Source organism: Carcharhinus amblyrhynchos, chromosome 23 (assembly GCF_965287045.1).
Source record: "Carcharhinus amblyrhynchos chromosome 23, sCarAmb.v2.hapA, whole genome shotgun sequence".
In the NCBI taxonomy this organism is placed as follows: domain Eukaryota; kingdom Metazoa; phylum Chordata; class Chondrichthyes; order Carcharhiniformes; family Carcharhinidae; genus Carcharhinus; species Carcharhinus amblyrhynchos.
The window spans coordinates 40,158,235-40,172,305 of NC_137346.1; the positions used below are offsets into that span (position 1 = coordinate 40,158,235).

The 14,071-nt window shown below is 48.2% G+C and overlaps 1 protein-coding gene across 2 annotated transcripts in view; it reads right to left on the minus strand.

Annotated features, from left to right (window-relative positions):
- The window catches only part of LOC145357237 (cytochrome P450 2J6-like), a 30,344-nt gene extending 17,794 nt beyond the window's left edge, over nt 1-12,550 (minus strand). Inside the window, exons 1-2 of one of the 2 annotated variants that reach the window (XM_080210400.1) lie at nt 11,361-12,550; nt 5,477-5,645 (exon numbers count right to left, since the gene is read on the minus strand). In XM_080210400.1, the coding sequence (XP_080066526.1) occupies nt 5,477-5,645; nt 11,361-11,789 (598 nt within the window). In that variant the 5' untranslated portion in view covers nt 11,790-12,550. Of the gene's footprint in view, nt 1-5,476; nt 5,646-9,603; nt 9,975-11,360 lie in introns of those variants that run through there. The other variant, XM_080210401.1, reaches the window with a different exon arrangement.
- Between the last annotated feature and the right edge of the window lie 1,521 nt (nt 12,551-14,071).

Genomic DNA, 14,071 nt, shown 5'->3' on the forward strand with positions numbered 1-14,071 from the left:
CAGATCAGCCATGATCTTATTGAATGGCGGGGCAGGCTCGAAGGGCTAGATGGCCTACTCCTGCTCCTATTTCTTATGTTCTTAAGCTATACTGTTGTGTGACGCCAGAGTCTACAATCTGCTCAGAGCAACATCAGCAAAGATCTTCCCCATAATATTTATCAAGGGGATAGCTCGGTGATTGTTGCGGTCACTGTGAACCCCTTTATTTCTGTACAATGTGACTATTTCACAACTGCCTTCAGGCTCAAATCTTTCCTTCCAACAGAGACACAGTAGTTCACGGAGTTGCTGATTTTAGGTGTGAGGTTGTCATTTCCTTGGGCTTTACCCATGAATAAGATGTTAATGTTCTTGTAGAACTCTCCTTTGGTGGATTTCCTGTCCAGATTCTCCACGACAGTAAAATCCGAAATGATTCGGAGAACTCCTTCGGTGAAAAGTTCTCCGCTGCGCAGAGTTCGAGAGAGCGCTCAACCCACATTTCCAGCTGTTTGCTAGGTTCAGTGATAAAAACTAAGAAGCAGGAGTAGGCCATTCGGCCCTCCGATCCTGCTCTGCCATTCGTTTTGATCATGGTTGATCCTTGAATTCAATACCCTGATCCCCCTCCCCACATCCCTTGATCCCTTTAGCCCCAAGAGCGATATCTAATTTCTTCGTGAAATCAGGCAACACTTTGGCCTCAGTTACATTCGGTGTTAGTGAATTCCACACATTCTGGGTGAAGGAATTTCTCCTCACCTCAGTTCTAAAAGGTTTACCCCTTATCCTCAGACTATGACCCCTAGATCTGGACTCTCCCCCCGCTACCAGGAACATTCTTCCTGAATCCACCCTGTCTCAACCTACTAGAGTTTTACAGGTTTCTATGAGATCCCCTCTCACTCTTCTAAACTCCAGTGAATATAATCCTAACCGACTTAGTCTCTCCTCATGTGCCATCCCAGGAATCAGCCTGGTAAACCTTTGCTGTACTCCTTCTATAGCAAGGACATGCTTCCTTAGATAAGGACACCAAGGGCAGAATTTTACTAGCACATCCGGCTGAGTTTCGTATAATCCCGCCTTAGAATGCCATTCTCCAAGTCTTCCCCATCCCCAGAATCGGGAAGGGTATGTCAGTAAAATTCTGTCCCAGCACCGCACACAACACTCCAGGTGTGGTCTCACCAATGCCCGATATAATTGACGTAAAACATCCCTATCCCTACACTCAAATTCTCTCGCTGTGAAGGCCAACATACCATTCTTTACTCACTGCTGTACTGCACGCTTACTTTCAGCGTCTAATGCACGAGGACCCCAGGGTGTCGCTGAGTGTCCATCTCTCTCAATTCGCACCCATTCAAGTAATAATCTGTCTTCCTATTATTGCTCCCAAAGTGGATAACCTCACATTTATCCACATTATCCTGCATTTGCCACGCACATGCCCAGACACTCAGCCTGTCCAAATCACTCTGCATCCTCCTCACAGCTCACCCTCCCTCCCAACTTTGTATCATCTGCAAATTTGGATGTAATACATTCTGTTCCCTCTTTCAAATCATTACTATATAATTGAATAGTCTGAGCACAGATCCCTGCAGAATCCACTAATCAAGAACTGCCGATCAGAAAAAGACCCATTTATGCCAATCTTTGCTTCCTATCTGCTTTCCATCCATCTCATGATACTACCTGCAATCCCATGTGCTTTAACTTTATATAGTAATCTGTTATGTGAGATCTTGTCAAAAGCCTTCTTAAAGTCGAAATAAACCACATCCACTGGTTCCCCTCAGTCAGCTCTACTTGTTACACCCTCAAAGAATTCTACAAGATCATAAGACATAGGAGCAGAATTGGGCCATTCGACCCATCGAGTCTGCTCCACCATTCAATCATGGATGAAATTTTTCTCATTCCCATTCTCCTGCCTTTTCCCCATAACCCTCGCTCACCTTATTAATCAAGAACTTATCTATCTCTGTCTTAAAGACACTCAATGACCTGGCCTCCACAGCCCTCTGTGACAATGAGTTCCACAGATGCACCCCTCTCTGGCTGAAGAAATTCCTCCTCATCTCTGTTTTAAAGGATCGTCCCTTTAGCCTGAAGTTGTGCCCTCTGGTTCTAGTTTTCCCTGCTCGTGGAAAAATCCTCTCCACGTCCACTCTATCCAGGCCTAGCAGTATCCTATAAGTGTCAATAAGATCCGCCCTCATCCTTCTAAACTCCAATGAGTGCAGACCCAGAGTCCTCAACCGTTCCTCATACGACAAGCTCTTCATTCCAGGGATCATTCTTATGAATCTCCTCTGGACCCTTTCCAAAGCCAGCACATCATCCTTCCTTAGGGGTTCACAATGGTCCAAATGGGGTCTGACCAGAGCCTTAGACAGTCTCAGAAATATATCCCTGCTCTTGTACCCTAGCCCTCTTGATATGCTAACTCTGCATTTGCCTTCCTAACTGCTGACTGAACCTGCACATTAACCTTAAGAGAATCTTGAACAAGGACTCCCATGCCCCTTTGTGTTTCTGATTTCCTAAGCATTTTCCCATTTAGAAAATAGTCTCTGCCTCCATTTCTCCTCCCAAAGTGCATAACCTCATACTTTTCCATCTGCCACTTCTTTGTCCACTCTGCTAACCTGTTCAAGTCCTTCTGAAGTCCCCCTGCTTCCTCAATACTACCTGTCCCTCTACATATCTTTGCATCCTCTGCAAACTTAGCAACAGTGCCTTTAGTTCCTTCCTCCAAATTATTAATGTATATTGTGAAAAGTTGTGGTCCCAGCACAGATCCCTGAGGCACACCACTAGTCACCGGCTGCCATCCCGAGAAAGATTCCTTTATCCCCACCCTCTGCCTTCTGCCAGTCAGCCAATCCTCTATCCAGGCCAGATCTTACCCTTAACACCATGGGCTCAAAACTTATTTAACAGTCTCCTGTGCGGCACCTTGTTAAAGGCCTTCTGGAAATCTAAATGAATCACATCCACTGGTTCTCCTTTATCTATCTTCCTTGTTACCTCCTCAAAGAACTTGAACAAATTTAATCAGACATGACCTCTCCTTGATGAAGCCGTCATGACTCAGTCCTATTTTGTCATTTACTCCACGATCTCATCTTTAATAATAGACTCTAAAATCTTGCCAATGACTGAAGTCAGGCTAACCGGTCTATAATTTCCCGTCTGCTGCCTCCCTCCCTTCTTAAACAGCGGTGTTACATTAGCTACTTTCCAGTCCTCTGGTACCCTCCCTGCCTCCAGTGATTCCTGAAGATCACCACCAATGCCTTCACAATTTCCTCAGCTAACTTTTTTAGAACCCTGGGGTGTAGTCCATCCGGTCCTGGTGATTTATCCACCTTCAGACCTTTCAGTTTCCCCAGAACCTTCTCCTTAGTGACCCCGGGCGCACAGTGACCTCTCACCCCGGGCGCACAGTGACCTCTCACCCCGGGCGCACAGTGACCTCTCACCCCGAGTGCACAGTGACCTCTCACCCCGGGCGCACAGTGACCTCTCACCCCGAGCGCACAGTGACCTCTCACCCCGAGTGCACAGTGACCTCTCACCCCGAGCGCACTGTGACCTCTCACCCCGGGCGCACAATGACCTCTCACCCCGAGCGCACAGTGACCTCTCACCCCGGGCGCACAGTGACCTCTCACCCTGAGCGCACTGTGACCTCTCACCCCGGGCGCACAGTGACCTCTCACCCCGAGCGCACAGTGACCTCTCACCCCGAGCACACAGTGACCTCTCACCCCGGGCGCACAGTGAACTCTCACCCCGAGCGCACTGTGACCTCGCACCCCGAGCGCAGTGACCTCTCACCCCGGGCGCACAGTGAACTCTCACCCCGAGCGCAGTGACCTCTCACCCCGGGCGCACAGTGACCTCTCACCCCGAGCGCACAGTGAACTCTCACCCCGGGCGCACAATGACCTCTCACCCCGGGCGCACAGTGACCTCTCACCCAGAGCGCACAGTGACCTCTCACCCCGAGCGCACAGTGACCTCTCACCCCGAGCACACAGTGACCTCTCACCCCGGGCGCACAGTGAACTCTCACCCCGAGCGCACAGTGAACTCTCACCCCGAGCGCAGTGACCTCTCACCCCGGGCGCACAGTGACCTCTCACCCCGAGCGCACAGTGAACTCTCACCCCGGGCGCACAATGACCTCTCACCCCGGGCGCACAGTGACCTCTCACCCAGAGCGCACAGTGACCTCTCACCCCGAGCGCACAGTGACCTCTCACCCCGAGCACACAGTGACCTCTCACCCCGGGCGCACAGTGAACTCTCACCCCGAGCGCACAGTGAACTCTCACCCCGAGCGCAGTGACCTCTCACCCCGGGCGCACAGTGACCTCTCACCCCGAGCGCACAGTGAACTCTCACCCCGGGCGCACAATGACCTCTCACCCCGGGCGCACAATGACCTCTCACCCCGGGCGCACAGTGACCTCTCACCCAGAGCGCACAGTGACCTCTCACCCCGAGCGCACAGTGACCTCTCACCCCGGGCGCACAGTGACCTCTCACCCCGGGCGCACAGTGACCTCTCACCCCGAGTGCACAGTGACCTCTCACCCCGAGCGCACAGTGACCTCTCACCCCGAGCGCACTGTGACCTCTCACCCCGAGCGCACTGTGACCTCTCACCCCGAGCGCACTGTGACCTCTCACCCCGAGCGCACTGTGACCTCTCACCCCGAGCGCACTGTGACCTCTCACCCCGAGCGCACTGTGACCTCTCACCCCGAGCGCACTGTGACCTCTCACCCCGAGCGCACTGTGACCTCTCACCCCAGGCGCACTGTGACCTCTCACCCCGGGCTCACTGTGACATAAGAACATAAGAAATAGGAGCAGGAGTAGGCCATCCAGCCCTTCGAGCCTGCCCCGCCATTCAATAAGATCATGGCTGATCTGTCGTGGCTCAGTTCCACACTCCCGCCCTCTCCCCATAACCCTTAATCCCCTCTCTTATCAAAAACCCATCAACCCGCGTCTTAAAAATATTTAGCGAGACAGCCTCCACCACTTCAATGGGCAGAGAATTCCAGAGATTCACCACCCTTTGAGTGAAGAAGTTCCTCCTCAACTCCGTTCTAAACCGCCCCCCCTTTATCGTGAGGCTGTGCCCCCTAGTCCTACTATCCTTTCTGAGCGGGAAGAGTCTCTCCACCTCTATCCTATCCATCCCATTCATCATCTTATACGTCTCAATGAGATCTCCCCTCATTCTTCTAAACTCTAACGAGTACAAGCCTAGTTTATTCAGCCTCTCCTCATAGCTCAATCCCCTCAACTCCGGCATCAGCCTAGTAAACCTCCTCTGCACTCCCTGCTCTCCAATACCTCGATTGACTGCCCTGTAAATTGAACAATGGAAAGTTCAGTGATTACCAACAGTTAAAGTCAATCCCAACCCACCCCTCTGATTTATGAATCTGCCTTGTGAATTTACCTTGTCCTACGAGTTCATTTAAATGTTCATAAATCTTTAAGTCCGGTCGTTCAGCGAAATCCTCGGATTTCTTCACCAGTGCCTCCTTTAGAGTTTCGTAACCGTTCAGCACCACTGTGTTTCCCCATCCAAAGTTTAAACTGACCACATTGCCGTACTCCTTCCACAGCTTCAAGAAATAAAAATGAATGAACAGACGGGGGGGAAAGCATGAGCTAATATTGTAAGGTTGACACTGATCACTTCCAGGTCAATGCAAACTGATCAGTTTGGAATGATTGGAAATAGATGCAGTGAGTTACCCAGAACCATACACCTGGCCCCATTGGTGCTGGGCTCCAAAATGCCATGATGTGGAGATGCCGGCGTTGGACTGGGGTAAACACAGTAAGAAGTCTGACAACACCAGGTTAAAGTCCAACAGGTTTATTTGATAGTTAGCTTTCAGAAACGCTGTTCCTTCATCAGGTGTGTGGAAGGTTCTGATCAGAGAAGGGCATATAAAGACACACACAGTTTACAGAATGCTGATTAGAATGCAAGTCTTTACAGCTAACCTGCTATTCAAGTCTTAAAGATGCAGACAATGCGAGCAGAGAGAGCATTAGCATAGGTTAAAGAGACGTGTACATCAGTGTTGGGTGCTCCATGTACAGTGCATGTTTTATTGCAATCACCCACCCAACATTCTGTGCCTCCAACGGCACAATTAACCAAAATTCTGGGGCAGCATGGTAGCACAGTGGTTAGCACTGCTGCTTCACAGCTCCAGGGTCCTGGGTTCGATTCCCGGCTCGGGTTACTGTCTGTGTGGAGTTTGCACATTCTCCTCGTGTCTGCGTGGGTTTCCTCCCACAGTCCAAAAGATGTGCAGGTTAGGTTGCTAAGAAATTGCCCCTGAGTGTCCAGGGATGCGTAGGTTAGAGGGGATTAGTGGGTATAATATGTAGGGATATGGGGGTAGGGCCTGGGTGGGGTTGTGTTCGGTGCAGGTGTGATGGGCCGAATGGCCTCTTTCTGCACCGTTGGGTTCTATGGTTTCTAAGGATACACCAAGAAATGTTGTGCAAGTATGCCACATCTGCAAATTGTTGTATGAAGCTTCAGAGCTTCAGCTCTCCCAATTCCACTTCATAGAACTCATCCCACCCGTCACCTGGGGCAATTAAAATTCAATTCATTAAGCTGGAACTGAAAGCTACTCTCTGTAATAGTGACCATGACACCTATCATCGATTGTCACATCTGGTTCACACTTTTCGGGAAGGAAATCTGCCATCCTTATCCAGTCTGGCCTACTTTGTGATTTTTATAAATGACCTGGATAAGGGAGTGGAGGGACGGGTTGGTAAGTTTGCCGATAACACAAAGGTTGGTGGTGTTGTGGATAGTCTGGAGGGATGTCAGAAGTTGCAGCGAGACATAGATAGGATGCAAGGCTGGGTGGAGAAGTGGCAGATGGACTTCAAGCCAGATAATTGTGCGGCGATTCATTTTGGCAGGTCAAATAGGATGACGGAAGTATAATATTAAGGGTAAGGCTCTTGGCAGTGTGGAAGATCAGAAGGATCTTGGGGTCTGGGTTCGTAGGATGCTCAAAGCAACTTTTCAGGTAGAGGCAGTGGTTAAGAAAGCGTATGGTGTACTGGCCTTCACCAATCGAGGGATTGAGTTTAGGAGTCGGGAGATAATGCTGCAGCTGTATAAGACCTTGGTCAGACCCCATTTGGAGTACTGTGCTCAGTTCTGGTCGCCCCATTACAGAAAGGATGAAGTGGCATGCCTCATGAGGATAGGTTGAGAGAGCTTGGTCTTTTCTCCTTGGTGAGACAAAGGATGAGGGGTGACCTGATAGAGGTGTATAATACGATGAGAGGTATTGATCGAGTGGATTCTCAGAGGTTATTTCCCAGGGCTGAAATGGTCGCTACGAGAGGACACAGGTTTAAGGTGCTGGGAAGTTGGTACAGAGGAGATGTCAGGGGTAAGTTTTTCACTCAGGGTGGTGGGTGTGTGGAATCGGCTGCCGGTGATGGGGTGGAGGCGGATTCAATAGGGTCTTTTAAGAGACTTTTGGATAAGTGCATGGAACTTAGTAAGATAGAGGGTTATACGTAAGCCTAGTAGGTAGGGACATGTTCGGCGCAAGTTGTGGGCTGAAGGTCCTGTTTGTGCTGTAGTTTTTCTATGTTTTTTTATGTTACAGGTGACTCCAGACCCACAGCAAGGTGCTGATTTTTGAACGCCCTCTGAAACGGCCTGGCAAAGACACTGAGTTCAAGGGCAATTAGGGATGGGCAACAAATGGTACCCAGCCAGCGACACCCACGTGTGCAGGAAGCACCTCCAGTTGCTCAGGCCAACCCCAGGGTTTCAGAGCTTAAGGAGCAGCTGGACTCGCTGTCACTGTGGAGGCTGGAGTTCACCCTCGGGTACAGAGAGTTCAGGAAAACTGCGCAGACTGGGTCTCTTTTCTCTAGAAAAATGAAGACTGAGGGATGAGCTGATAGAGATCTTTGAGCTAAAGAAAGCAGAAGAAATGTTTTTATTCAGAATGGTTTAAATGATGGATTTACTTTATCACAACTAATAGTTCAGGCAAGTGGTAAATGTGCATTTAAGAGAAAGCCAGGTAGAGACAAGAGGAAGAAAGGAACAGAAGGATTTGCTGGATGAAGAAAAATGGGAACATAAGAACATAAGAAATTGACCTGTGGGACCTAATGACCTGTTTATGCACTACAAGTACTATACAATATTGCTGCTTATGGTGGTTGGAGATCGATAGCTGCCTGCCCCCCAAAAACTGGTCCCCCTTTCTTGAATGAGCCAGCCAGTGAAAGCTGCATCAATGAGCTACATGAATGAGGCAGAATGAGGCCTTTAACAGGCCATTAATTGGCCATTTAAGGGCCTCAACAGACCCAAGAAAAACTTGACGCCGTCCCACCAGAATATGGGAGTTTGAGAGGGACTTGTTTTTTCACTCTTTCATGACATGTAGGCACCACTGACGTTCCTAACAGCCCTTGAACAGTGGCTCTGGAGTAAGAACATAAGAAATAGGAGCAGGAGTCGGCCATCTAGTCCTTCAAGCCTGCCCCGCCATTCAATAAGGTCATGGCTGATCTGTCGTGGCTCAGTTCCACTTTCCCGCTTTCTCCCCATAACCCTTAATCCCCTTGCCTACCAAAAACCTATCTACCCGTGACTTAAATGTATTTAGCGAGTCCCAGTGGGTTTGGAGTCAAATACAGACCAGACCAGGTAATGGCAGGCTTCCTTCCCTAAGCTACAGGAGTTAACAATCTGGGTTTTTACAACAATCGATGATGATTTCAGTCATCACGATCTGAGACTTTTTTCAAGTTGTGATATATTATGTATTGAATACCTGCCCTGGTGGAATTTGAACCCATGTCTCTGCCTCCAAGTTACTGGCCCAGTGACATTACCACTACACCACTGTGTCCGCCACTCCTTTCATTTATGAAACCCCTCTGCCTTCAACTATGCTAGCAGGGAGATGGTCGGGGGGGAGGGGGGCTTTAAAATTCACCCCTTTATTTACTTTGACCGTTCCAGATGTAGGTTACACTGGTGACTAAAGTGAGGGTTACACATTAATCAATCTCATTTCCAGGATCAAAGCTGGATTACAACAAAACAGTGCTTAATGTAATCCTCACTATCTTTCCTCCTCAATATTTTAGCACTCGAGTGCTGTCTTTCTCTCTCCTATCTCTGCAATTAACACGTCTTCTGCTGACCAACTGCAATGAACGTCAGCCTGAAGTTTCACTGGAATCTGAAACTGTAAACAACCATTACACACATTGGTAGCTAACCTTGCACTGTGTAAGAATTATATACTTATTGTGGAATTGTGAATTATTGGAATCTTCACATAATCTAAACCTGGAGCAACATCACAATGAGATTGAAAAGTGATCACATTACTGAAATCGATCATAAAGAAGGAATTTTACAACAAGTTTAAGAGAGAAACTGAGACATTAAGAGGGGACCGGTTGGAGGAAGATATGAAAAAGCCAAACAGATAGAAACCGAGAGGGTTAAATCCACAGGACTGAATTCCTCACCTCCAGCCAGCCCCATTCACTTACCTTTGTACATGACAAGTGAGGGTTGCTGAAATCGACCTGGTGAATGTTCCCAATGAAAGGCAAACCCCAGGGCCCGGGAGGGTAGTTCTGACATTTCTTCCGTCTCTTCATGAAGTCAAGGACCAGGGCAAACACGGTGAAGAACACGGCCAGCAGAGTGAATTTGTCATATATTGTGAGTAGGAACCCGGGGAGAGCTGAAGACCCCATGTTCGCCAGAGAGACTAACACTTGCCCAGCAGCAGAGAACAAACTCCACTCAGTCTGTTAGCAGGCAGCGAGCTCTGCTGTAGAGTTTTACTGGGAGACGTCATTCAATCTTATGTAACATGCAGCATTTCATTACAGTATCATGTGACTTTGTTTACTGACCCAGAGTTTGTATAAAAGAACTTATCTGTCAATCACTTCCTTATTATTCTTCAAATTGTCATCAATTCAACTTTGTAACCAGATTAATTGAATAAAAAACTGAAGGTGATTTTGGAGCTCAGAAATACTACAGTGCAGAAAGAGGCCCTTCGGCCCATCGAGTCTGCACCAAACACAATCCCACCCAGGCCCTACCCCCTTATCATACCCACTAATCCCTCTAACCTACACATCATTGGACACTAAGGGGCAATTTCTTAGCATGGCCAATTAATCTAACCAGCACATCTTTGGACTGTGGGAGGAAACCAGCGCACCCGGAGGAAACCCACACAGACACGAGGAGAATGTGCAAACTCCACACAGACAGTGACCCGAGCCAGGAATCGAACCCAGGACCCCGGGAGCTGTGAAGCAGCAGTGCTAACCACTGTGCTACCGTGTCACCCAAGTTACAGATGATTTTGGATTGTTCTGACACAAAGCCTGCTCCGGTGCGATCAAGGCCTATCTTTCTAGAAGCTTCCTTAGGGTAGCAGAAAAATTCAATGGCTGTAAACTCAGACAGGGACTGATAGCAAGTTCCGCACACATGAGGACGGCCTCAACCGGGATCTTGGGTTCATGTCACGCTATCTGTAACTCCCATGAAAGTAGTGTGATGTACTTGAACTGTCACATTGCTTTCAATGCTCAGAAACTTGTGGTTTCCTGCAGATTTACATGGTAACTGCACGGGCTAAAGGAGCAGCTGAGAGTGGGTGCCGTCTGCCTGTCTCAGTAGGAAGCCCAAGGTTGTGTGAGGCTAGTGCCAAGTAAAGTTTGTATTACTTAAAGGGGAAGTGCATTCAGGCTGCAAAAGCAATCTTGAATTATGGCACAACAGGGCAGAGAGTGAGCTCTGTAATTCTCTATGATTGGAGCTCATGAGGTGGAGATGCCGGCGTTGGACTGGGGTGAACCCAGTGAGAAGTCTCACAACACCAGGTCGAAGTCCAACAGGTTTATTTGGTAGCAAAAGCCACGAGCTTTCGGAGCACTGCTCCTTCGTCAGGTAAGTGGGAGTTCTGTTCACAAGCAGGTCATATAAAGACACAAACTCAATTTATAAAAGAATAGTTGGAATGCAAATCTTTACAGGTGATCCAGTACAGATGATGTGAGTAGAGAGAGGGTTAAACACAGGTTAAAGGGTATATTGTCACCAGACAGGACAGTTAGTGAGATTTTGCAAGCCCAGCAAGTCATGGGAGTTACAGATAGTGCGACATGAACCCAAGATCCCGGTTGAGGCCGTCCTCATGTGTGCGGAACTTGGCTATCAGTCTCTGCTCAGTGACTCTGCGCTGTCGTGTGTCGTGAAGGCCGCCTTGGAGAATGCTTACCCGAAGGTCAGAGACCAAAAGCCTGTGACCGCTGAAGTGTTCGCCAACAGGAAGGGAACAGCCTGGCCTGGTGATTGTCGAGCGGTGTTCATTCATCTGTTGTCGTAGCGTCTCCCCAATGTACCATGCCTCAGGACATCCTTTCCTACAGCGTAAGAGGTACTCAATATTGGCCAAGTTGCAAGAGTACGTATCGTGTACCTGGTGGATGGTATTCTCATGTGAGATGATGGCATCCATGTCGATGATCTGGCATGTCTTGCAGAGGCTGCTGTGGCAGGGTTGTGTGGTGTCGTGGTCACTGTTCTCCTGAAGGCTGGGTAGTTTGCTGCAGACAATGGTCTGTTTAAGGTTGTGCGGTTGTTTGAAAGGCAAGAAGTGGGAGTCTGGGGATGGCCTTGGCGAGACGTTCATCTTCATCAATGACATGTTGAAGGCTCCAGAGAAGATGTGGTAGCTTCTCCACTCCGGGCAAGTTCTGGACGACGAAGGAGACTCTGTCCGCCGTGTCCTGTGTTTGTCTTCTGAAGAAGTTGGTGCGGTTTTTCACTGTAGCGCGACGGAACTGTCGATCGTTGAGTCGAGTGCCGTATTCTATATCCTGTTCTTATGAGGGCATCTTTCAGCGTCTGGAGGTGTCTGTTGCGATCCTCCCTCATCTGAGCAGATCTTCTGTATACAGAGGGCTTGTCCATAGGGGATGACTTCTTTAACGTGTTTTTGGAAGCTTTTGGAAAAGGTGCTCCTTTGTCAGGTGTGTGGAAGATTCTGGTCAGAGAAGGGCATATAAAGACACACATAGTTTACAGAATACCGATTAGAATGCAAATCTTCACAGCTAACCTGCTATTCAAATCTTAAAAAATTGAAACATGCAGACACAAACTGTTTCATCACCTGAGGCATTGTGAATGGAACTGAACACTGTTTAATAACAATGCTTCAAGGTCTCATTCAAATCAGCACCTCTGACAGTACAGCACCCTCTTAGTATCGCACAGCACTTTCAGCCCAGGTTTAGCAGTTGAGTCTCTGGAAGTGGGGCTTGAAGCAACTTCCCTGATTGTTAAGGTAAAAACATTAGTCACTGAGATATGACTCTGATGAACTATACCAGCGGAACAGATTGTAGAAGAACAGAGGGCAGTTACTGGGCATATGCTTCTTTCAACTTCCAGTAACTCAAGATTACTGGCCATCAAAGTGCCCCCACCCGCTGGCGTTGTCTGCATCTATCAGATGGGATTCAGACAAACTGCTGGCCAGCGCCACTGTTCCGAGACCAGGCTACCATTTTTAAATGGTGACCCCAGTCTCCATGCTGGGAGGCAGCCCCCCTTTCCCCCCCACCACCCCCCTCACCTCCGCAAAGAAACATGAATGGTGGGCCCCCACCCACATAGACCAAGGGGATTACTAACTACCAACCAAAGGGGGGCATCCTTCCTCCCCACCCAACCATAAATAATGGGTAATCCCCTCCCCACCCCACACAGGGTGACTGACCCAACTTCCAACTCGCCATCCCCAATCAGGCCGCGTGTTTTGGCAATGCCAACAATGCGCTGCATCTTGGCACTGAAGCTTTGGCCTGGGGGGGGTTCCAGGAGGAAGGTCCGGTGGCCGTTTGCCCCTCTACTGCTGCCAAAGGAAGTGTCCCTCAAGGGTCCGGGGAGTTGTGTGGATCCGGTCTGGCGGCATGGGGCTGACCTCATCACGATCTGCCCAGTTGGGGGTGTCACGGTTGGAGTGAGTGGAAGGACGAACCGTTTCCGAGAGCTTGTGGGATGACTATCAAATAAACCTGTTGGACTTAAACCTGGTGTTGCGAGACTTCTTACTGCGTTTACCCCAGTCCAATTCTGGCATCTCCACATTATTTCAGATAAGCACCAAGGTGCTGTTACGATCATTTATTCTCAATTTATTTGATTGAGAACACTTTGGTTATTTTGTGAACACGGGTGACAGCTTTGCCCTGATAGTATCATTAACTGTGAACACCACACAGCTTTCAAATGTTTCCTGATAATGCAGGCAGGATCTGGCACTCATTAACCATTCCAATCTGTAGTGTGTTTGTGATGAGATTTATTCTGGGCAAGTCTGTAATTTGAACAGGTCATGAGTCTGAAAGTTCAGACGCTGGCAGAATTACTACAAATTTTTAACATTTTCTTTATTTAACTAAATACATGTGGGGGACATAATCACAACATTGTTACACTGATCCGTTGAAGCTATAGGCAGAAAGTACTGCACTCACTAGAGAAAGAGCAAAAAAAGAGAGAATAATTAATATGACCTTGAGAATAATTGTTTCAACATAAAGGGATTGGAATATTGTTATTGTTTCTTAAATGCGTAAGACAAGTGATTAAGTGACTTATACAGGATTGTACAAATTTGTATCTGTAAATTAGTGAGCACTTTGACAGAGAGAGACGGAGAAGTTATTTGAACAGACATGGCCAATTGTTCAATGGGGTGAAATTGGAAGTTGGTGATAGTACAAAACAGCTGATTGATGTCGGGCAACTGATTTACAATGGGGAGGAGGGGGTTTGTGATTCACTAATGTTCATATTTCACTATGGCTAAAGGTGAATTTATCCCCATTGTTGCATAGCAACGAATCAGTACAGAATATCTGTACAACTTGGGCTGAGAATTCTTGTTCATTGGGATTTCAGCGCGTTCTGGTTACAAAA